The following is a 21,735-nucleotide window of genomic DNA, read 5'->3' on the forward strand; positions in this document are numbered from 1 at the left end:
CAGCACCAGCCAATCAATGCCTCTGGGGCGGAGCTTTCTGCAGCGACTTCCGGCAATAAACCCGGACGCGCCAACACAGCGGCACCGAGGTGGTCCGCGCTCCTTGCGGGGACTGGGACGTTTGGTGCGCAGGTAGGGAGAGGGCAAGGCAACCCAGGCGCGCGCTTCTTTGGGGGACAGGACCGTGGGTGCGCCCCATGGGGACCCTTGAGCGTGCTCGACCCGCCCCCCGCCCTCGGCGCACCGGGTACCCGCGGGCCGAGTGTCCCTGCAGGGTGGCCCTGTCCAGGGACCCTTGGACCCCGTCTGCTCGGCGCCAGGAGGCCCGGCTTCCTCTGTCCTCTCCGTGTGGTCCCGCATGGATGTTTCTGCGTTGTGCGTCCCCCGCACGATGAGCTCGGTGTGGACCCGTCCTCCCAGGCCCTGGTCGGCTTGTGCAAACTCGGGCTTCTGGAGTGTCGTTTCTTCCCTGGAAGCCCGCTTTTCCTCCAAACCCTTACATTCCGCCCCAATCGGAAAACGCACCTTTCCTTTTATTGCTTCACATTCCATTCCTATCCTTCTCTCGGTGCTCTCTTTTCCTTGAAGCATTGGGGGTGATCTCAGGTCTCGTTGTGGTGAACCCCGCTTTGATCATCAGCCCTCCATTCAGCAGTTCTTGGTGTTCTTTCCAGATCAGTCTTCGACTCCTATAATCCATAGTCACGTTTGAAACCAAGTTACTTGGAAATCTTATAAGGAAAACAAAGCAGTAACAGAAGTCAAATGCTTATCCAGTTGAGGGCCAGTCATTTTCAGAACAATGAAAATTATTTTCTCAACATGTGTAATGAAAAATAACAAACAAGGGGGGAAAACTCCTATGCCAGTTTTTTTCCCTGAAGGTGCCTTACTGTTACTGTCGTTGTAACCTTTTGTTCTTATTTTTCATAGTGTATTTATAGCACCAGCTCTTGGTCAGCACTTACAGTTCTTACAGTTTGATAACTGCTATAAACTGTCTACTCCATTCCCTTTCCATCCAACTTCAATACAAATAGCAAAATACATGTGGTTTTTTAAAATGTATTAGTTATGCTTCTTCTTGTCAGGTCTTTCTTGTATTAGTGGTTTTATATTTAAATCAGTTATTACTTTAGATCCTTCCTGTTGATATATGCAATATAAGGTTAATAAAGTAAAAAAATCCTCTGCAATTTTATGGCACCTGTTTCATAGGGTGCTCAGGAGTCCCTGTTACAAAAACACAGCAACAGGGCATTGACCTTGGATTGCCAGCTCCACCAGACTCTCTTGCCTCCGTTTCTTCTATAAATGGAGAATCAGCCCTGCAAATCGGGGCTGAGAACATTCCCACCTTGCAGTGAGGCATAAATGAGCTCATATGAGGACGTTGTTCAGAGTGACACCTGACCCACAGCTAAGATGTAAAGATGTTTGCTGTGATTAGCATTAGCTAACAGAAAGTGTGCTTGTGAACGAAAGACACTGCTCTTTAGTCTGACTCACAAGTCAGGGACCTCCCCGGGCGCGGAACGGTGCAGGGTCCAGTCCTGCAGACCCCCCTGTGTTCAGCCCCTAAAACATAGTAAGAGGAGATCTGCTTCAGTTCGGCCCCCGTTGCTCTCTCACACCAGTTGCCATAAACTGGGTATAAAATCGCAGGTTTAACCAGCTGTATCATGACTGAGTAGCCGCCCTTTGAGTAATTGCTCTTACACACTTAATTAGCAAGAGTGATTTCTAGTTTTTATTTTCATTTTGAAATTCTGAAAACAAAGGCAATTGTAATTGACTGTATAAAACCCCAGTAATTCAGGTCTTTGGCAGAACAGATACAGAAATTCTCAAAAAGTGAAGGGCCAGCATCATTGTAAAAGTTCAGTGATGTTTACTGATTTGCTAAGTTAGGTGCCTCTGATTGGGATTATTTTTGAAAATTTGAGACCCAGGCCTTTAAAATTGCAGTCTATCTTCATCCCCCTCACCCATCCCATTGGCTATTTTGTTATTGTTTATAATAACTGCTTATGGAGGCTGTGCTCTTTATTTTTAGTTCATGATCTATATGAGATTATACTTTAAAGTAAGACTTTATTGTAATCCAAACAGCATAACATGACAAATCTATGGAACACACACATCTGTAGTGAAATAAATACTTTCCTCTGTTGAGCCCTGGCTGGTGTGGCTCGGTGGATTGAGTGCTGGCCTGAGAACCCAAGGGTCACTGGTTTAATTCCCAGTCAAGGCACATGCCTGGGTTGCGGGCCAGGTCCCTATGGGGGCATGTGAGAGGCACCCACACACTGCTGTTTCTCTCCCTCTCTTCCTTCGCCTCTCTAAGAATAAATAAATAACAATCTAAATATATATATATATATATATATATATATATATATATATATATATATATAAACACATTTTTTCCTTTGTTGAAAATAAAAACCTTGGAAATGTACTGTTTTTATTTCCAAGGTCCATTTAGCTACATTTTTCTCTTTCCAGTCCATGGAAATAGACACTTAGCAGCCGAAATATACTCATTTCTGAAGAGTTTTCAGAGTCAAAATGCAGCATCTGTAGAGTTTTAGTGCTTGTAAAAGAACTGATTGTCTTACTGGTAATACCAGGCTGACTCTTTGCAGTGGAAACTGTGTAAATGGGTTTGCTTGTGAGGCCTGTATGTCCGTGTGTGAAGTGGTGAGGACACAGTGTGTGCACAGCTGAATACAATGTGCATGTGTCAGAATTGTCTGAGTGTGTTGTCACATAGTGTCCGTGTATCACGCAGTGTCGGAGTGTGTATGATCAGAACTTCTCTAACCAGTCAAAGGAAATACATAGACTTCCAGGAAGTCCAGGAAACTCAGAAAGTCCCAAAATTGCTGGACCCAAGGAAGCACACATCAAGGCACATCATAATTACATTAGCCGAGATTAAATTTAAGGAGAGAATCTTAAAAGCAGCAAGAGAAAAGGAGACAGTTATCTGCAAAGGAGTTCCCATCAGACTGTCAGCTGACTTCTCATAAGAAACCTTACAGGCAAGAAGATGCTGGAAAGAAGTATCCACCTCAGGAAAGACAAGGGCCTACATCCAAGACCACTCTGTCCAGCACGGCTGTCATTTAGAATGGAAGGACATATAAAGTGCTTCCCAGATAAGGTCAGGTTAAAGGAGTTAACTCCTTTATTATCACCAAGCTCATATTATATGAAATGTGAAAGGGACTTATCCTAAGAAATAGAAGATAAAAAATACAGTAAAATAACAACAAACACAACTATCAACAGCTGAACCTAAAAAAAAAAACAGAAACAAAAATAAAAATGAACTAAGCAAAGAACTAGAACAGGAACAGAATCACAGAAATGGAGATCACATGGAGGGTTATCAGCAGGGAGGAGGAGAAGGGAAAATGGAGAAAAGATACAGGAAATAAGCATAAATGGTCAGTACAAAATAGGGGGAAGTTAAGAAGAGTGTAAGAAATATAGAAGCTGTAGAACTTACATGTACAACCCATGGACATGAACTAAGGGGAAGGAATGATGGTGGGAGGCGGGTGCTGGGTGGAGGGGACCAAAGGGGGGAATGAGACAACTATCATAGCATAATCAAAATATATGTTTTTAAAGATTTAAGGAATGACTTTTAAGCGCCTTCAAAAGCAAGAATTTAATGTGTGACTGAAAACGTGAATATGTGATTATGAATTACACGGCCTCGAGATTCTCTCGGTACGAAGGACAACCTCTTCACCACGCGCGTTGCACACCGGCTCAGGGACCCGACCCTGTGCAAGAGCCAGGAACGTGGCCGAAGACGGAGAGTCCTCCAGAAGGTGTCTGTCTGCCCTGAGCCTTTGTGGATGGCTGTGCAGGAGCCTTCACCAGTCATGCGAAATAGAGTCGGGAGGTGGCATTTGAACACTTTGGTGTCTCCTCTATAAATCTCCCACATTAGTGAGATATGCCAAGTCTGCTGTGGGCATGCGACTAATAGGCCATGGCCTGTGCAGACTTTTAAATGTTCATCGAGAACTCACTGTTTGTGAGCCCTTAAACATGAATGAGTAAGTGTGCTGAGTGGAAGGAACTCGCTGATTACACAAGTTTTTTTAACACAAACCAATGGTTTTTCCAGGAGAACTATGCCGTTTTTGGGTCAAGACTGGCGGTCTCCTGGGTGGACCTGGATGAAAACGGAGGACGGCTGGAAGAGGTGTGAGTCCTGGAGCGCGGAGCTGGCCCGTGAGACAGACCAGCGTGACCTCAGTCACAGCATGTGAGTCGCAGCGAAGCAGAGCCGCTCCCAGAAGGGCTTGGTGTTCACGGGTCCACCTGTCTCTCAGGTGGCTGCCCGGCTCTGTGACCTGGGTTCTGGCTGAGGCTCTGCTCACACAGGCTGCTGTGAGGAGCGAAGTCATGTAGTTAAAGTGTGGGCTGGTGGGGAGCCTGGTGCCCACCCTCAGGTGCAGCATTTGTTACCGAGCAAGGTCTCGCTGCCCCGTGCTCCCAGAAGCCCACACTGTGGCACCAGCTTTTGAGAAAAGAGAAGGCTTCTATTGTGAAGTCTGTCTGCGGGGAGACACGAGAAGAGACTCAAATTTGTCTCCCTGATTCAGGGTCCAGGGCAAGCTGTTTGTTGTTGTTTGTTTGTTTGCTTTAGAGAGAGGAAAAGGGAGGGAGAAAGAGATGGAGAGAGACGTCGATGTGAGACAGAAAGAACAGTAGGCTGCCCTCTGCACACACCCTGGGGGCGGAACCTGCAACCCAGGTGTGTGCCCGACCAGAGTCCAACGCACAGATGGAGGGGTTGAACCCAGCCAACGGAGCCACACAGGCTGGGGCTCAAACTTCATATTTTAAAGACACTTTTTGTGGCCTAACATATGATTTGTCCCAGAAAATGTTCCACGTGCACTGGAAAAGAACGCGCATACTCTTGCTTTTGTGTGGAAAACTACTGTTTTCCATCTGGCCTGTGGTGGCGTTTAAGGCCGATGCTGCTTACTCAGCACTGTGGCAGGGATATGGCACATCATTGGTACCCAAGGTCATGTCGTCACATTAATTTTTTCCAAGGAGTTTACAGTATAATGTAATCTCCTGTTTTAATGAAGCATTTGAAGTCGGAAACAGCCTTGGTGAACATATCAGAACCCTTGGGACACTCTGCAACATGTTCAGCCATTTCTAGCAAAACATTCTCAGAAAAACCAGGATCGTAGGTTTCTTGAAACAAAGAAAAAATGTATTAGACATTGGCTGTGTAGTGTCAAACTGCAATGTGTTGCTTTGAAGAATAACTGCTTACTTTCTGAATTTAACATGACTTTTATTTCGATCTCCTAAATTACAAACCAAATATTTATGATTGTTTTTTAAAAAGAAAAGCCAAATGAAGATCTCCCTATAAAAACATTTAAATAGCCTGTATCTTTATTTCAGAATCTTGAACAGTGAAGACAAAGAGATATTCACTAATGAAGAGCATGGGTGTGCATCCAAAAAAAGGAAAAAAGGCCACTTTAGGAAGGACGGTGGCGCTCAGTGTAAGCTCACTTTCATTAATAATTTCGTGCTGTTGACGTGAATGTGTGGGCCTGCTCGGTGCTGTGCAAGCTCAGGGAAGAGGGCGCAGACGTGTGGTGGCGTGATACGTGTGGTGGCGTGATGGCAGGCCCCGCCCAGGCTGCCCACAGACCCGGAGGCACGCTCAGTCTTACTGAGACAGCCGCAGCTCCACCGCTGTCTTACTAAGACTCGCAAACACGAAAGACGGCAAACCCACAGAAGAGCCCGTGCATCGGAATGCCTGAACCGGGCCACAGTCATTTCCCACGCTGGGAAGCCAAGGCTGAGGCGTCTTGACTTTGGACTTTTGTGCAGGAGATGCTGGTGTTGGGAGAAGGACACAGACACGGTCGCAGGTGGGCTAGGCCCTGGGTGGGGTGCCAGGCTGGAGGCCGGACCCCCACGCTCCACATGCGAGGCCTCGCCCTGCACCGGGGCCCCCCCGTGAGGCAGGGGACATGCTCTCCTGTGCGCAGGTGGGTGAGGAGGGTGGGGTCCGGAGGGGACTAGTCATCGTGGTCCTCGCATTCCGTGAAAACAATTGATTTAAATTGAATACAGTATAAAGGCAATGACGGAAGAATAGAACTTTTTATAAGCTACATAATGTATTAGTAACTGTATCTTTATAATGATGGTATGATATTGTTGCAGTTGTCAGTAACAGTAATTTTCTTCTAAGTTCTTCTAAGTTTCTACCAAGAGCTGGTGCTGTCTAGAATCATTTTCCAGGCACAGATGTGCTTCAGACCCTCCCAAAGTGACGCTGGGGGACAGAGCGGTTCTGTTCCCCATTAGTCAAGTGGAAGCATCTCCCATCTACACATCAGATACTTTTGCTAACACGAGCAGCTATTTTAAGTTCCTGGAAACTACATTTCGAAATGATTCCCCAGATTTTAGAAACAAAGTTAATTTTTATTCCAGGTTTTTATCGTGAGAAATGGATCTACGTCCATAAAGACAGCACAAGAGAAGTAAGTGTTCCAATACAAGTAAGTGTCTCTGTGTCGTTTCTGCTGTGTGACGTCACGTTAAATAAACTGTCTCTTCCACAACATCACGACTATGGTTCACACTCTGGCAGAGGAAGGCACCAGGGTCTTGGAAACGGTCACTCTCGTGTGTGTGTGTGTGTGTGTGTGTATCCATGTGCACACGTGTGTGGTCATGCTGCCAGGACAGACCTGAGACGACCGCATGGGTGTGGCCCTGGGCAGCGTGCTGTGGCCTCCATCCCGTCCTGTGCAGCTCTCAGAGCCCCTGGTGGAGGGGGGAGCCCTGTGTGACACCCTCATTAACACACCGAGTAGCTGACGTGACGTTTGGCAGTACCTGTGCGCACCTTTCTCCCCTCTGTCGAGTTGGAGAAGCTCCTCTGTAAGCCCAGAGCAGTCCCTCCGCTGCAGCTCCACGGATCTCCTGTTGCTCCGCCTGGTGCCCAGGGAGCTCCCTTGCTTTTGCCGTTGGAGGCACTCAGCTTTCGCCTTATTTTGCAGCAACCAGGGAAACAGTCCGGGGAGTGACTGTGGAGTGTATATCTCGGTAGCGTGCATTAGTGTTCTGGATCTGCTCCTGACGGATGAACCCAGCCTGGCTCCCCAGACGCTCAGGGATCAGATTCTGAGAGAGCACTCACTTGCCTTGTGCAGTAACAGTTGACATTGTCACGTGCATGTGGAACGGCTCCAACCCTCCGCACAGTCGGAAGCACCCTTAGAGAATGTGGGCAGAACCTGACACAGTTTGAGCTTGTTTAGGACTTTTCAATACTTCAGTCGCTCTGTGTTGCCACACTGATTACAGAAGAGAGATGCAGCTCAGACCCGCACCAGCCACAGAGCAGAACTCCCCGTGAGCCTGGGGTCTCCTGTGGGCCGAGGGGCAGACCAGGCGTCTCTGCTGCCGGTCCCCGTGGCTGCCCGCAGCCGCCGAGTGCCCTCCCGTGTGGTTCCAGGCCCCCAGGAGGTGGGCAGGCCCGTGCTGTTCAAACTTGCTCTTTCCATTTGCGCTGTGAGTCACCTTTAATTCCCCCAAAAGGCAGAGGCTGTTGTGAGGGGGAGGCTGCCTGGGAAGCTGTCACTCCGCCAGCACAGGCAGGTCTGCGCATCGAGAAGATGCCACAGCAGAGACGGCGGCTGAGATTGGTTTCAGATTCTCTGTCTAATTGACCTTTGCCCCCCCAGGCCCCAGGAAAGTACATACGTGTTGTTGGTGTGTGCACACATTGGGACTGGTCCTGGGACTTGGAACAAAGCGCAGTGCCCTCCCCAGGAGCCTGTAGTCTGAGCCCCAGGTGTTCTCCGTGGTCACCCCACGTGGTCTGTCCCCATGACTCTGAATTGAAAATCTCTATGTTCTTTGTGTTTCAAATACTGAAGGTCAAGTGTACAGTGATGCCTGAAACCTAATGCACAAACCAATCCATACAGCCGCCCAGAACACAGGGTCCTCATTAGAGGAGGACGTCTAGAGCAGGAGAGCTGTGTTCTCGTTCCGCTTTCAGTCCTCGCCCGAGGACGTGTGTGCTGACTTGAGAAGGGGAAAGGGCGGGGAGGGGGGAGAGAGGGAAACGTGGATCAGCGGCCTCCTGTGTGCGCCCTGACCAGGGATCGAACCCGCAGCCTTCGGGTGCATGAGATGATGCTCCAGCCGGGCAGGGCAGCGTCCTTTTTCTTAACAAGAGTGACTCAGGTTTCCTCTGTGCCCGGGGGTCTCGGTACCTGCGTCCTGGGGTCAGGTGCTGGGCAGGCCCTGCTCCTGCGATCACGCCCCACGGTGAGGGCAGACCCCGGGCCCGCAGGCCTGTGGGACCCCCACAGGGGAGTCCTGCCCTCTGCACAGGTGTCGGTGGCAGACACTGTCCACAGCCGGACCCTGTGCCACGTGCCTCGGGGGAGCAGTTCCTCCTCCATTGTGGTTTCAGGCTTAAATTACCATCCACCACATATATCCCAGCAGAAGACACTGAGCCACTTAATAATTACGCCCTCGTAGTTCAGTGCACAGCGGTGTAAGAAGGCCACCACACCCTGTCTGGGTGACCGGGACGCCTCGCGGTTGGCACCGGCATGGTTTCACACTGCTCTCGCTAAGTAGGGACTAAGTCACAACACCAACCAACGTCCTTGGCCAGAATGTACAGCCACGTTGCGCAGACTCAGTCCCGTGCCAGGGCGAGCGCTGAAGGGTGCGTGTTTTCCAGCGGCACGGCTACTGCACGCTGGGGGAGGCCTTCACCCGCCTGGACTTCTGTAGCGCCGTGCAGGACGTCCGCCGGTTCAGCTACGTGGTCAGAGTGAGTATTCGGTGCTTTTGGCTCCTGCATGAAGCTGCGCTTGTTGGCTGTGTGCACAGGGGTCGCCAGGAGTGGGTTCAGGAGAGAACAGACTCGGTGCCGCTCGGGAGTGGGCCTCTGCAGGCTTGGGACGGGCGGGGGCGGGGGGGTCCAGGTGGACGAACCCCACATGCAGGAGGTGACGGGTCACGGACATCTCCCCATGGGGCTGCCTGCTGGTCGCCTGCGTGTCCTGCTTAGGCGCGGTGGCCTGGCGGAAAATAGGAAATCCGTACAAAACAGAACCCACAAAGCCTGTTGTGCTCCTGACCTTTCCAGAAGAAATCTGCATCTTGCTCTACATGCTAAAGGGGGCCCTCGGCCACGCGTCTGTTCTCACACGTGCAGACGCCCCTGCTCTGCGGCTCCTTCCCCTCCCTGCTGTCAGGCCAGCGGCTGCCGTGACTGGTTGGGTCTGGAGGGGCTTTCGGGGACTCGGGTATGAGGACAAACTCCTGTGTGTGGGGACCCTTCAGCCTGAGGGGTCTGAGCTGTGTGCCTCTGTCTCAGTTTGGGCACCGCACTGGTGTGTTCGGGCTCCTTTGGCACCGGGTGGCCACCGGTGTCCCTGACCCTGTCCCCCAAGCCACCTGGTGACTCCCATCTGCAGCCCCGTGTTTCTTACTGAGAAGCCTTCCTCCCGACGTCTCTTTAGAAGGAAGTGCTTCCCTTGGCCTCACTTTGGACAACACCGGTGACATCCATCGCAGGTGTTTGGGCTGGTGGTTCTCTCGCACAGGAAGTCCGGGGGCATGTCAGGAAGGCAGGGTTAGCACGCACGCAGTGTTTGTGTTCGCTGCGACTCCAAAGGAGTGGTGGGGAGGCGCCCTGCCCACCGAAGAGCGCGCTGTCCTGTTTTGGCTCCGTAAGCTGACTTGACGAGAGAGAGACCCCAGTGCCGGCCCCTTCCCTTCTGGCCTTCCCACCGGCGCCTGGGGCTGCCAGTCCCACGCGTGGAGGTCGTGGAGGTCGGCTTCCTCTGGGGCCCTGGCCTGTTCCGGATGCACCTCCAGCCACAACAGCTACGTTTCATTTGGCTGAGGTTGCCTCTGGTTTCATGATCTCGTCTTCAGAGTTTGGCCCATAGACCTCTGCTTCTCTGAGGTGAAAGTTTCCTTTGCGGCCCTTTCTCGGCTGGTGTTTGTGAATGTTCTGTTGACAGGAGGACCCTGCAGACCCTCTGAAGGACCTGATTTTTTTGGCTAATCTCTGACGCAGGTGTGGTTTAGTTCTATTATTTAGAACTATTATTTAGTTGTTCCACACACTTCTTCTGAATTTTCTCTCTTTTAAAGATTTTATTTATTTATTTCTAGAGGGGAAGGGAGAGAGAAAGAGAGGGAGAGAAGCGTCAGTGTGCAGTTGCCTTTCACGCGCTCCCTACTGGGGACCTGGCCAGCAGTCTGGGCATGTGCCCTGACTGGGAATCGAACCAGCGAGCCTTTGGTTTGCAGGCTGGCACTGAGTTCACTAGTCACACCAGCTGGGGCACACATTTTTCTTTAGAATTTTCAAAATGAAAGAAATATATAAAAGTCTCCTACAATATTTGTATTTTAACTCTTTTTAATTCAGTTTCTCAGAGGTCATGCTTTATATATCCAGCTGATAGACACTGATGACTGGTTCTGACTCTGTACAACGTGTGGCTTTTGTCCTTTCATCTTCATTTCCCTTCTAACCTGCAATGCGCCTTCTCACCTGCTGCCGTAGCCCCTGTGGTTCCTGGGTTTGCGCCTGCCGCGGTGCCGTCTGCCATGGGGCCTGCGCCCTGGGGCCCCCAGAGAGCCAGCTGAGATGCCCGCCAGCCCTGCCTCTTACTGGGGCCCAGCCCCTCTGGGGAGGATTGTGTGCCTGGTGATGTCAGAAAACTAGCTGTGCTGATAATGGGAGGGGCGCCGGTCCCCACCCCGAAGGGCCAGCTGTTGGAGCAGCTGTTCCCAGACTGGGCTCGGTGATGCTTTTCCCTCGGAAATTACGAGGACCCCAGTGAGGTCCAGGCTTTGTGAGGTATAGCTGTTAGGTTTACCACATAGGAGCTGAAACACTTTAAAAATATTTCTGTGTATTTAAAAATAAAGGTGGTGTTTTCCACCTTTGTGAATCTCCCTGATGTCTGCTGCAGTAGAAGGCCCCTGGGTCCTCAGGTCTGTAGCATCCAGGACATGTCGCCGTGCCCTGCAAGTGGGGGGGGGGAACCTGTGTGGGGGTCACCTCTGTCCCAGGGACCCTGAGGAGGCAGCTCTGACCCCAAGGACTGCCGCAGCCTCCACCCCTGGCTGCCTGCTGACGTGCAAATGGGCCTGTGGAACCGCCCTTCTCCCCTCCTCTCTGATGGGTGCCTGGGTCTGTTCCCAAAGCCCAGCAGGGCTGCAGACTCGCCTCGGTCACATCTCAGTCCAGCCCTCGTCAGCAGTGGTGCGGGCTGTACACCTCGCTGCCTGAAGTCTCTGTCATTGGTCCCAAGTGCAGGTGGGAGAGAAGGGGTGTCACTCAGCACTGTGATGGTGGTCGGACGAGGAAGACATTTAAGAACATGCAGGTGGTGAGGACTGAGTAGGAGCTGTGGGTCTGGTCCCATGTGCGGGGCAGGTCTCCTCCGCGTCCTCTGGTGCACTGGGGCTGTGCGTGCACTGTCACGTGGGGCAGGCGCTGCAGAAAGACCGCTTCCCAAAGACCGTGGGTGACTGTCATGTTCTCAGTGCGACTCTGGGCCTTCTCCAGCCAGTGCGTCTCCGTGAGTGTGAGTTGCACTTCCTTTTCTGCTCTGGAGATGGGCACAGGCAGCAGACGAGGGGAAGGGGACGGAGGGGGCAGAGCCAGCTGATCCTAAAGTGGGTGTGAGGCCAAGAGCGGGCAGGAAGCGTCAGGAGACCTCCGAGGACCTGTTCAGGGCAGGCCCAGGGCGACAGCAGCAGCCACACGTGTGGCCCCGGGGAGGCCGGCGGGGAGGAGAGGTCTCAGCAGCCCGAGGTGGGTGGCAGGGGTGAGGGGTGCAGTGGGCCGCGTTGAGGGAACCAGGCCTCCCTGCAGGGCAGAGGGTGGGGACAGCACTGGGCTGAGGAGCCTGGAAGGCCCACCTCCCCTCCGGAGCCTCCTGGGGGCTCAGATACGGGTGAGGACAAAGAGCACTGATAGGCGCAGGGACGCCGGGTGTGGGGACCTGCACCAGTGAGGGGGCAGACTGGTCTCAAGCGGAGCCTGCAGGCCTGGGGAGGCAGCCACGGCGGGGGTGGGGTGGGAGCAGACAGACAGTGTGAGCGCCAGAGGACAGAGGACAGCGCAGGTATGGGGGGGGAGGGGGAGCCCTGGGCGGCAGGCACTTCCAACACCGAGGAGGGGGCTGAGGTGACGAGGGCGGCAGAGGATCAGTGGTTTTGAGTTTTAAAGGTCAGAACAGAAGTGACAGGTAAAGCACAGACGGAGTGAGGGTCCTCTGGGGAAGCAGGGCCCTGGGACGGGTCAGACGTCGGGCTGAGAGCTTGGGTCTCACTCAGAGAGCGTGCAGGCCACACCCCAGACATACAGGGCCACACCCTGGGCAAGCCAGGGAGTGGGCGGGCTCAGGCCGAAGCACCAGGTGGGGCGACAGGGCCTCCCTCGAGAAGGAGGAGGGGAGGCGCAGGTGGTCGCAGGGGTCGGGTTCCCTGTGAGGGAGCCTCAGGCGCAGCTCCCCCTTCTTTCTTTGAAGCTCTTGCAGCTCATCGCGAAGTCCCAGCTGACATCGCTGAGTGGTGTGGCACAGAAGAACTACTTCAACGTTTTGGATAAAATTGTTCAAAAGGGTAAGCGGCTGAGTGACGTTTCTCACCATCTGAACCTCCCTGAGGTGGTGCAAGGGGGCGGCTGGCCGGGGCGTGGAGTCTGGGTGTGCCGCTGCGCGGACACCACCGGAAAGGCGAGTGAGCCAGGGACACTTCCCTTTGCCAAGGATGTTTCCCTGACCAGCAGGGCGGGGGCTCGTTTGCGTTGGCCTCAGATAAACCTAGAATTTTCTTCTTAATTCACTGTTCGAATTGGTTAACCAGTGGCTAACCAATGGAACTGCAGATTGCCCAGCATGGGTGTGTGCACATGTGTGAGTCTGTGAGTGTGCACAGCCTCTGGAACACCAGCTCTCCTCTGACAGAGGGAACAAGTCCAGCAGGTTCGTGTCCGAGTTGGAGACTTGGCCCAAGGTGCCCTGTCAGGGAACATTTCCAAACTTTAATCAGCGTATTTGTGGTGCCTGGAGCCTGCCAGTTTGGGGCTGCAGCGAGGTCAGATCATTGTCTCAGTTGTGGTAAAGTGCACACGATATAAAATTAACAGTTTTTCCCACTGTTAAGCGTGTGGTTCAGTGGCATGCAGCACATTCACGCTGCTGTGTGACCACCACCATTCGTCCCTAGAACTTCCGGTCCTCCCAACCTGACCCCCACCCTTGAGAGGCTCGCCCAGCCCGTCCGCAGCCCTGGGCCCCCCGCCTGCTGCTCTCTCTGTGGTCTGGCGACTGTGGGGACCTTGCACAGTGAGGGTCACACAGTGCCCGTCCCCCTGTGCCTGGCCGGCCTCACTGAGCACTGGGTCTTCGGGGCTCCCCCGCACCACAGCACGGCAAGGCTGTCTCCTCTTCTCGGGCGGAGAGAGACTCTGCCACATGCGTGGGACACGCTGTATGTGTGACGACCAGCGGGTGACGGCGTCCACCCACTGCTGTGCTCTGCCCCTCCCAGTGCTCGAGGACCACCAGAACCCGCGCCTCATCAGAGGCCTGCTGCAGGACCTGAGCTCCGCCCTGGGCGCCCTGCTCAGGGGCGTCGGCAAGTCCGTGCTGGTCGGCAGCATCGGTGTCTGGGCCTGCCGACTGGAGACGGTCCTCGCCTGGCAGCGGCAGCTGCAGGACCTTCAGATGACGCAGGTATGACCCTGCACAGAGGCTGAGACGGCCCCCCAGCTCTTTGCCCTTCTGTGGTGCTGATTTGAGGTGGGTGATGACCAAAGACTCTTCAGTGTAGTTGCTCCAGTAAGGAGCTGACTCTGGGTGACGAGGTAGCAAGCGTAATTACCTTTAGGAACATTGGGGGTTTCGGGCTCCAGTGACGTTCAGTGAGTGCAGGCGTGTGGTCCTGCGTGGTTCTCCACACCCCTCGTGCCTTCCCCTGCCTTCTGCGGGGACCACACAACGAATCCACTCCTCATATGTGTCCCTCATCAGGGACCCTAGGGCCAGGGAGTCTCGAGAAGAGATTCCAGACAGAAGCCACCTGTCCTCGGGCCTGCATGCTCTGCCCAGCTGGGGGCGCTGCCCCTCGGGGGGGCTTGTGTTGGGTCAGCAGGTGCTGAAGGTCCTGTTGGGGGTGGGGCCATAGCTGGGTGGGACGGTGGGGACGTCTGCTTCTGAGTCCAGGTGGGGCCTCCTGTCCCCAGCACACTTGGGCCCCTTGGACGTGGCCCTCAGACGAGCCACGTGAGCGTCCCTGAGGGGCGGACACATTGTGTGCTTTATGCTTGAAGTCACGCAATCCCAGCGATTAAAGCTCCAGGGCACCTCAGGGACAGATAAGCTGCGACTTGGGACTTGAGCTGACCCAGGTGGACACTGCAGGGGGCGGCAGCGCAGCACATGGCCTGACCGCCACCCCCGTGGCCTGCGGTGTCCTGCGCAGCTGGTGTAGGTTCAGGGATGGCCACCTGGTGAGTGAGTCTCGCTCGTGTGGATGGTCACGGAGGAACTGTCACCACGAAGCAGTCTCGTCCACTCCGGCTCCTCCGCTTCCCGCCGTCCCTGTGTGACCACGCCTCCCGGGCTGCCGGGAGGACACTGGGGCCACTGGGTGGGGGAGCGGCAGCTGTGTTTCAGTGCGACCGCCGGCCTTCCCGGGCCGTCAGTGTCTAGTGGCTGATGGCGCCGTGTGCCCTGCTCCCTGTCGCAGGTGAACCACGGCCTCACGCTCAGCGACCTGCCACTGCACACGCTGAACGACATCCTGTACCGGCTCTCGGACGGCTGGGACATTGTCACCCTGGGCCAGGTGACGCCGGCACTGTCCGCGCTTAGCGAGGACGGGCGGCTGTGGAGGAAGCTCTGTCAGTACCACTTCGCTGAGAAGCAGGTAAGCAGGCGGCCTCACCTGTAGCCGCAGGTGCAGCTCACAGCAGCCAGACTTTATTACATGAAGTGCGGAGGTTTCCCTCTGGTGGCTTGCATGCAGGGTTGCTCATCCTTAGAAAGAGCCGTGACTCTAGAGCACCCCAGGTGACAGGGCGCGACAGGGTGAGCCTTCTGTCCTGGGGGTCTGTCACCTCTGGTAGCCGTGGTCTCAGAGACAGTGGAGCTGCCACCCAGGGTCAGAGCCCACGCTGCCCTCTGACCCCCATGTGGGGGGGGCAGTGAGGATGGGGGAGCAGTCGGTCGCATCCTCAGAGACAGGTTCGGCTGAGTGCCTCGAAGCTGTGGAGACTTGTGAGTGCCATCCCCTCGGGTGGGCGGGGTAGCGGAGGGTCCCTGAGAAGCCCTGGGTCCCGTGGGTGATGTGCTGGGGTAGGTGGAGTCTGCACAGAAGCCTGCGTGCAGGGGAGTGTGGTGAGCTTGGGGACGTGGGGCCAGCGCTGCCACCAGGCCTGGGAGGCCACGTCGCCCCCGCCGTGTGCCCGGGCAGCTGGAGAAGCTCTGGGATAGGCGAGGCTCCCACCTGCGGTCGCACTTCGCAGAGCGAAGGCCAGACCCTCCCCAGAGGAAAGCTGACGGCTCACACTGGTCCCCGAGGGCTGCGAGGTGCTGCGGGAGGACAGGAGCCCCCTCACTTTGGAGGCCCCCCCATGGGTCCTTCCGTCCGTGTGTACTGTCCAGGCGCTCGCCTTGCCACCTGCGTGTCGGCACCGTCCGTGCGGTGCCCGAGCACATGCGCCGTGGCTCCCAGCTGTTTTCAGGGAGAACCCCACCCATGAACTTGCGCTGAGGCCCCTGTTCCCATCCACTTCCGTCCTGGACACTTGCTGCAGCCACAGTTGTGGCTGCTGTCCTGCCAAGTGACATCCCCAGAGCCACTCACGCTGCGACTCGGACCAGCAGGCCGCTCGCCCTGAGCCCACCTGTCATGTGGGCATTCACTGCATGTCCCTGGCTGCACACCTGGGCGTGGCCCTTCTGGGCCAGACGGTGACTGTGTCCGTGCTTCTGAGGAGCTGCCAGACTGTCTGCTGTCCCACTTGTGTATACGAGGGTCGCTCTGCCTCCTCCTTGCCACCTGTTAGCGCCTGGTGACGGTCACGCTGTCCTCATATTCGTGAGTTGGGGTCTCTTCCTGGTTCCCTGAAGATGGGGATGCTGAGCATCTCTGGCCATTTCTGTGTTTTTGCAGAAAGGTCTTTTATGCTCTTTGCCCATTTTTTCACTGAGCTGTGTTTTCATCATTCAGCTGTCTTCTCTGCGTGTCCTACACACAAGTCCCTTGTCAGAGAGGTGAGGCGCGTAACACGCCATTTTTTAAAGTTACTTTTCAGTGAGAGCTGACGTGCAGCATCGTATTGGTTTTGGTGTATAGCATGGTTGACTTATTAACGTGGTTTTAACTGAGTAGCACATCACGGGCATCATTCCGATCTGAGTATTTCAATCTGTTCAGTGGCCACACAACGTCCATAGTATGGACCTGCCCTTTATCTGCCCTTTATTCAGTTAGTCCCTTATCAGGTTAATCCCAGTAAGTTTATTTCCAATTAGTCAAAGTTTGTGCACTAGCTGCCTTTCTAAGTAGCTCTGCTGCCAGTACCTCGCAGTGAAACCATGTGCTGACGCTGAAGAGCACTGTGTGTGTCCAGTTTTGCAGACACTTGATCCTCTCAGAGAAAGGCCACGTCGAGTGGAAGCTGATGTACTTCGCGCTGCAGAAGTGCTACCCGACCCGAGAGCAGTACGGGGACACCCTGCACTTCTGCCGGCACTGCAGCATCCTCTTCTGGAAGGTAGCGGTCGGGGCTTCGGGGCTTCGGGGCTTCGGGACGTGGGGGTGGGGCTTCGGGACGTGGGGGTGGGGCTTCGGGACGTGGGGGTGGGGCTTCGGGACGTGGGGGTGGGGCTTCGGGACGTGGGGGTGGGGCGTGGTGCAGCCAGTCAGTCCCTCCTCTGTGTTTTGGCTGCAGTGCTGAGCAAAGGGAACTTCTGTACCATGGGGGGTGGGACCAGACACGGAGGCAGCCGCCTGGGCTCGGGGACGCAGGCCTGCCGTGTGGTTCGGAGGCGCATCCCCAGGGCAGGTCTGGCTGGTGCCCTCGGTCTGAGGAAGAGAGGGAGACCCCAGACTTGACCTTTGCCCACAGCGACCCTGGCCGCCAGCAGTTGCCCTCGGGGGTCAGCTCCGCCCACGGCGCCTGCACCCAGGCCCCAGGCTTTCGAGGGGAAGGTGTGATTTCTCAGGTGTCTGGTGAAACTCGACTCCCCTGGCTTATCCACAAGTCTGACCCTTCTGTGAAAAATCTGAACTTAGAAACTTCATCTCTGGCAGTTTCCATGCCCAGAGAACACAAACCCTTCTTCCTGAGACGTTCCTGGTCTTCATTTTACTGCCCCCGGCCAGGTTGTCCCTGCCCAGAGGTGGGCTCCTGCAGCCCCCTCTGCAGTAAACCCCAGTTTTCTCGCCCTTGACTTCGTGTCACCCAGGATGCTGTCTGTGCTTCGCCTCAAGCCTGACCATGACCCTGGGTGACCTCATGGGGGCCGCTGGGCCGGGCCCGCGGGCATCCTGCCAGCCCACCTGCCCCAGGGCCTCGGGCTTCTGCCTGTAAACACCCCACTTGTCTGTCGAGTGACATATCATTTAACAATGAGGACGCGTGAGAAATGTCACTAGGTAGCCTTGTCCCTGTGGACATCACAGAGGCGTTCACACAACCCTGATGGTGCAGCCGCCTGCCCGAGTGGCCGAGTCCAGTACAGGGGACGGGCAGCAGGGGCTCCCGCCCACATGACGTGGCAGGTGGGTGGCGGGCATTTTACAACAAGCAAGAGTGACAGAGAGAAGCACACCCACAGCCTGTCACCATTAGCGCCACGTCCCCACGGCGCCCCACAGGCAGCCGGGGGGCTGACACCTGAGCCAGGGTTCCAGCTCCATGGTCACCGGCGAGACCGCAACAGCCTGTGACTGAGTTTCCCCAAAACACATTCCACCTGCTCTCCATGTCCACCCCAGGTGGGCACACCAGCTCTGCTTCACTCTCTCCAGCGAGCCCTGGGGGACGGGAGCCACCACAGCCGCGTCACTGTCCCTCGAGATGCCTAGAGGGACATGAGACGTGTGTCTGGGTCTGAAGCCTGTCTTCGCATCTTGGGTCTTTGGGGCACTTGCGGGGTCTGGTGTGCTCATGGCAATAACGGTGTTGCCAAGTGTTGCCTGACGGTTCCAGTTCTCCTAAACAGCGCATCAGCCCGCCGCCTTCTAATCTCTCCCCCTTCCCTCCCTCGCACCCCTTCCGGCCTGCCTTCACACCCGAGGACTGCCGCCTCGCTTTGCTACTCAAGGTACCGCGCACTTCTCTGCCCTGCCCTGCTTGGGATGGACCCTGCAGCCGCCTGGCCCTGCCCGGACCGCCATCCACTTGGGCGGCAGCCTCAGTGGCTCGAGGGGGGCTGGTGGCCAGACTGTGAGGGTCTCACTTATTTTAGCGTCACCAAAGGGTTCTGGTGAAATGCCTCAGAGCCCTGCGCCTGAGCAAAGGCTCAGCCTCCAGGAAGCTCTGGATGTGTCCGGTGGCATTCCCTTCCGTGGCCCCTGGGGCAGCCCCCTCCTGGCCACAGCCACCCAGAGAATGCGCTTGCCTCACCGGGCCTCTAACTCCCACTGGCTCAGTCTTTGGGTGCCACGTTCTCTGAAGTTTATCAGTCTTCTCACATAAAACCTCCTTCCTGTTAAGCACGACCCTGGGCCATCAGCTGCTGTAAGAGCGTGGGCGGTTCCGGGGCGGCAGGGACCCTGGGTGTCCCTTCCTCTGGGCAGGGCCAGCTGTTCCAGGCCACCTGTCCGTCCATCTGCTCGAGCAGAAATTCACCGGGAAGTTTCTGTACAACTGAGAGCCACCTGTGGCGTGGGGCCAGGGGACCGCTCACGAACAGCCATGGCTGACCTGTGTAACCCGCTCTCTCTGCATCCGCAGGACTCAGGACACCCCTGCACGGCGGCCGACCCCGACAGCTGCTTCACACCCGTGTCGCCCCAGCACTTCATCGACCTGTTCAAGTTTTAGAGGCCGTTGGCCCCGTGCAGCGGCCTGTGGAGCCAGGAGGTGACCCTGTGACCGAGGGCCCGGGAGGGGCAGGATGAGCTGCTCCCAGGCAGGGGACCCAGGCAAATGCAAGTCCTTTAAAAAGTCCCTTTCTTGTGAGCATATGGTGATTTGCAGGTGCATAAACGCGGTTTGGAGAAGACCCCGGGTTTCCAGCTCCACGTTCTCTGCCGAACAGACACTGACGGCCAACTGCGCAGCTCTCCGCCACATGACAGCTTCTGGGTTTGGCGATCTTTGGGGGTTGGGACAGAACCATTGATCCGTGTAACTACCTTGTGCAGAATATTTATTTTTCTTAAGATGTGTGTTAGCTGCACCAATTGTGTCAGATGGCTCCCTCGTGAGCGAGAAACGAGCCCCGCGAGACATTCGTGTCCACTCTGGAATTCCACGATCGGGCTGTGCCTTGTGTGAGGCGGCCGTGACCAGCCAAGGCGTGGCAGTGGGGACGAGCCCTCGGACAGACGCCAGCGCCCGGGGTTGCAGGCAGCACGGTGGGGGGGCTGGCGGTGGAGCGCGTGGAGCTGGGCAGCCTGAGGCCGGGGCCTTCCCGGACGGAGCCTGCTTCTGTGGACCACAAGTCCTACCTGCGACCTAACTCCATCAGTTTTACATCTCACCAAAAAAAGTGGAGATAGCGATTTTGGTATCATTTATGTAAACCTTTCAAACCTTTAAAAGACTGTTTTATTTTTATTTTTAAAATAACGCATGGCCATTGCAGAAAATCGGCACAATGTGAAATCACGTCATCCGGCTGCCCAAAGGGGCCGGCCGGCCACAGAGCAGGGGCCTGGCCGCTCACCACCGGTGGGAGGAGGACGGCATCGCTCGCCGCCCGTTTTCACCTCGGAACTCGCAGGCCGGGGGCTCGCGCAGACTCATTTCTGTTCCCATCCTTTATTCTCTTCCTCCTGGGCATGTTAACGCGTGTAGCTTTGTGTGTTTGTGGATGACGATTCTGTGTTTTCAGGGCCCCAGTCTGTGCTGCACAAGCCCCGTGGCCAAGGACACGCCTCTTCTCCGGGCTCCTGTGGCACCCACAGTGCCGGGCGGGGCTGCGGGCTCTGTGTGGCCCGGGAGTGACGGCCACCCGCCTCTCACGACCTGTCACCGTGATGCACATGTGTGTCCCTGCCCGTGTCCTTAGTGACTGAGAAGGAGGACAAGAGCGAGTTGGTCCTTGCAGGTGTCTCCAGGCTGCTCATGAGAACAGACATCGCTCCCACCTTCCTGGACGGCGAGGCCTCCCACCGCCCTCTGTGTGTGCGGCCACTGGCTCTCGTTTCGAACTTGCTAAATCCCCCACGTGTGTTCGTGTCAGTATTACTTTTGGGGTTTTGGTACTTTTTTGTATTAATTTTTCTTTTTTAAAAAATTCAATTACGGATTTTCTGAGAGAAAAAGAAACACGAACTTGTTGATCCACTTATTTAAGCTTGTGTTGGTTGAGTCCTGTATGTTCCCCGACTGGGGATTGAACTCGAAATCCTGGCACAGAGGGTGGAACTCCGAGCGGCTGAGCCACTCGGCCCGGGCTTGTACTAACATTTTCTGAAAGGATACTAACCTTGTGAGGCCACGGTTCTTGTCCCTAAATTACAACATGTGACATCGGGAGAGAAGTCAGGTGTGTGCTCGGGTAGGAGCCCCAGGTGCACGCAGACCCAGGACCACAGGTGCGTGTGGGGGAGGCAGGTGGGAGGTGAGCGGTGGAGCAGAGGGGAGTCACAGAAGACGCAGACGGAAGGTGGGGAATTACTCCCAGGAGACCAGATGCCACGCAGGATAGGGAAAGAAAGGGTCATGGTGTTTGTCTCTTTTAAAATGTTTTTACTAAGTTTACTGGGGTGACACTGGTTCATAAAGTTACGTAGGTTCAGGGGCACAATCCTGTAACCCGGTGTCTGTGCACTGCACTGTGTGTTCACTGCCCCATGTCCAGTGTCCTCCGTCACCGCTCATCCTCAGCCATGGGTGCCGCACCTTCTGCATGGGCTGCGGGCTCCCGTGGAGTTCTCCTGACATGGCTGTCTGGTTTTAGGGTTGGTGTGGACGGCCCCCAGAGTGAGGGTGCCCTGGAGGGCCTACCTCCGCAGTTTTCGGGGGCACTGGTGTGGAATTGGTGCCGATTCTCCTGTGAACACCAGATGGAGCCCACACCAATTCAGAGCGAGTCTGACTCCTCCAGGGACCTCCTCTGGAGGAAGCCTGCCGGGTCTGTCCTCACGCAGCACTGGGCTTGTTCCACTGGCTGTGACGTCCTCAGGGTCTGAAGAGTCCTCCCTCGCAGGCTGTATCTCCATTCCACGTCATGCTTACCTGCTAGCCCGTCCCTGGACACTCGGACATGCTTCTGTCTCTTGCCTCATGTAACGGATGTTATGCTGGACACCTTTCCTCCTCTTCCTCCCGTTCTCGCCGGGAGGGGCTCCCTCCGCATCACTCTGCTCACCTCCATCGGGGGTAGCCGTGACCCCCACCGGAAGTGGGCACTGCAGTTTCGGGGCTCAGCAGAGCTACCCTTGCTTCCTCCACAGACACTCCAT

The 21,735-nt window shown here is 55.5% G+C and overlaps 1 protein-coding gene across 5 annotated transcripts; it reads left to right on the forward strand.

Annotated features, from left to right (window-relative positions):
- Positions 1-52: 52 nt before the first annotated feature.
- Positions 53-20,618, forward strand: FBXO25 (F-box protein 25). Of its 5 annotated transcripts, XM_053655370.1 has the most exons (13): positions 56-132; positions 3,643-3,848; positions 4,151-4,291; positions 5,458-5,561; positions 6,511-6,560; positions 8,789-8,881; positions 12,612-12,705; positions 13,636-13,820; positions 14,836-15,015; positions 16,724-16,867; positions 18,396-18,422; positions 19,055-19,183; positions 19,301-20,618. In XM_053655370.1, exons 3-12 carry the CDS (start codon positions 4,158-4,160, stop codon positions 19,142-19,144), a joined length of 1,101 nt encoding a protein of 366 aa, XP_053511345.1. In that variant the 5' UTR covers positions 56-132; positions 3,643-3,848; positions 4,151-4,157; the 3' UTR covers positions 19,145-19,183; positions 19,301-20,618. The 5 variants fall into 5 exon arrangements, with proteins under 5 accessions (XP_053511344.1, XP_053511345.1, XP_053511343.1 ...); XM_053655368.1 differs by having other exon boundaries at positions 19,055-20,618; XM_053655369.1 differs by lacking the exon at positions 3,643-3,848 and having other exon boundaries at positions 53-132; positions 19,055-20,618.
- The last annotated feature ends 1,117 nt before the right edge of the window (positions 20,619-21,735 follow it).

This window comes from Artibeus jamaicensis, unplaced genomic scaffold (assembly GCF_021234435.1).
Source record: "Artibeus jamaicensis isolate MK-2021 breed Jamaican fruit bat unplaced genomic scaffold, CSHL_Jam_final contig_958, whole genome shotgun sequence".
In the NCBI taxonomy this organism is placed as follows: Eukaryota; Metazoa; Chordata; class Mammalia; order Chiroptera; family Phyllostomidae; genus Artibeus; species Artibeus jamaicensis.

What these genes read in the sequence shown, in the direction of transcription:
- FBXO25 (XM_053655369.1), top strand. Translation starts at nt 4,158, where the DNA reads ATGCCGTTTTTGGGTCAAGACTGGCGGTCTCCTGGGTGGACCTGGATG. An exon ending in GGTTCAGCTACGTGGTCAGA is followed by an intron (nt 8,882 to 12,611) that starts GTGAGTATTCGG and finishes CTTTCTTTGAAG; the next exon opens with CTCTTGCAGCTCATCGCGAA. An exon ending in GCAGCATCCTCTTCTGGAAG is followed by an intron (nt 16,868 to 18,395) that starts GTAGCGGTCGGG and finishes TTCACACCCGAG; the next exon opens with GACTGCCGCCTCGCTTTGCT.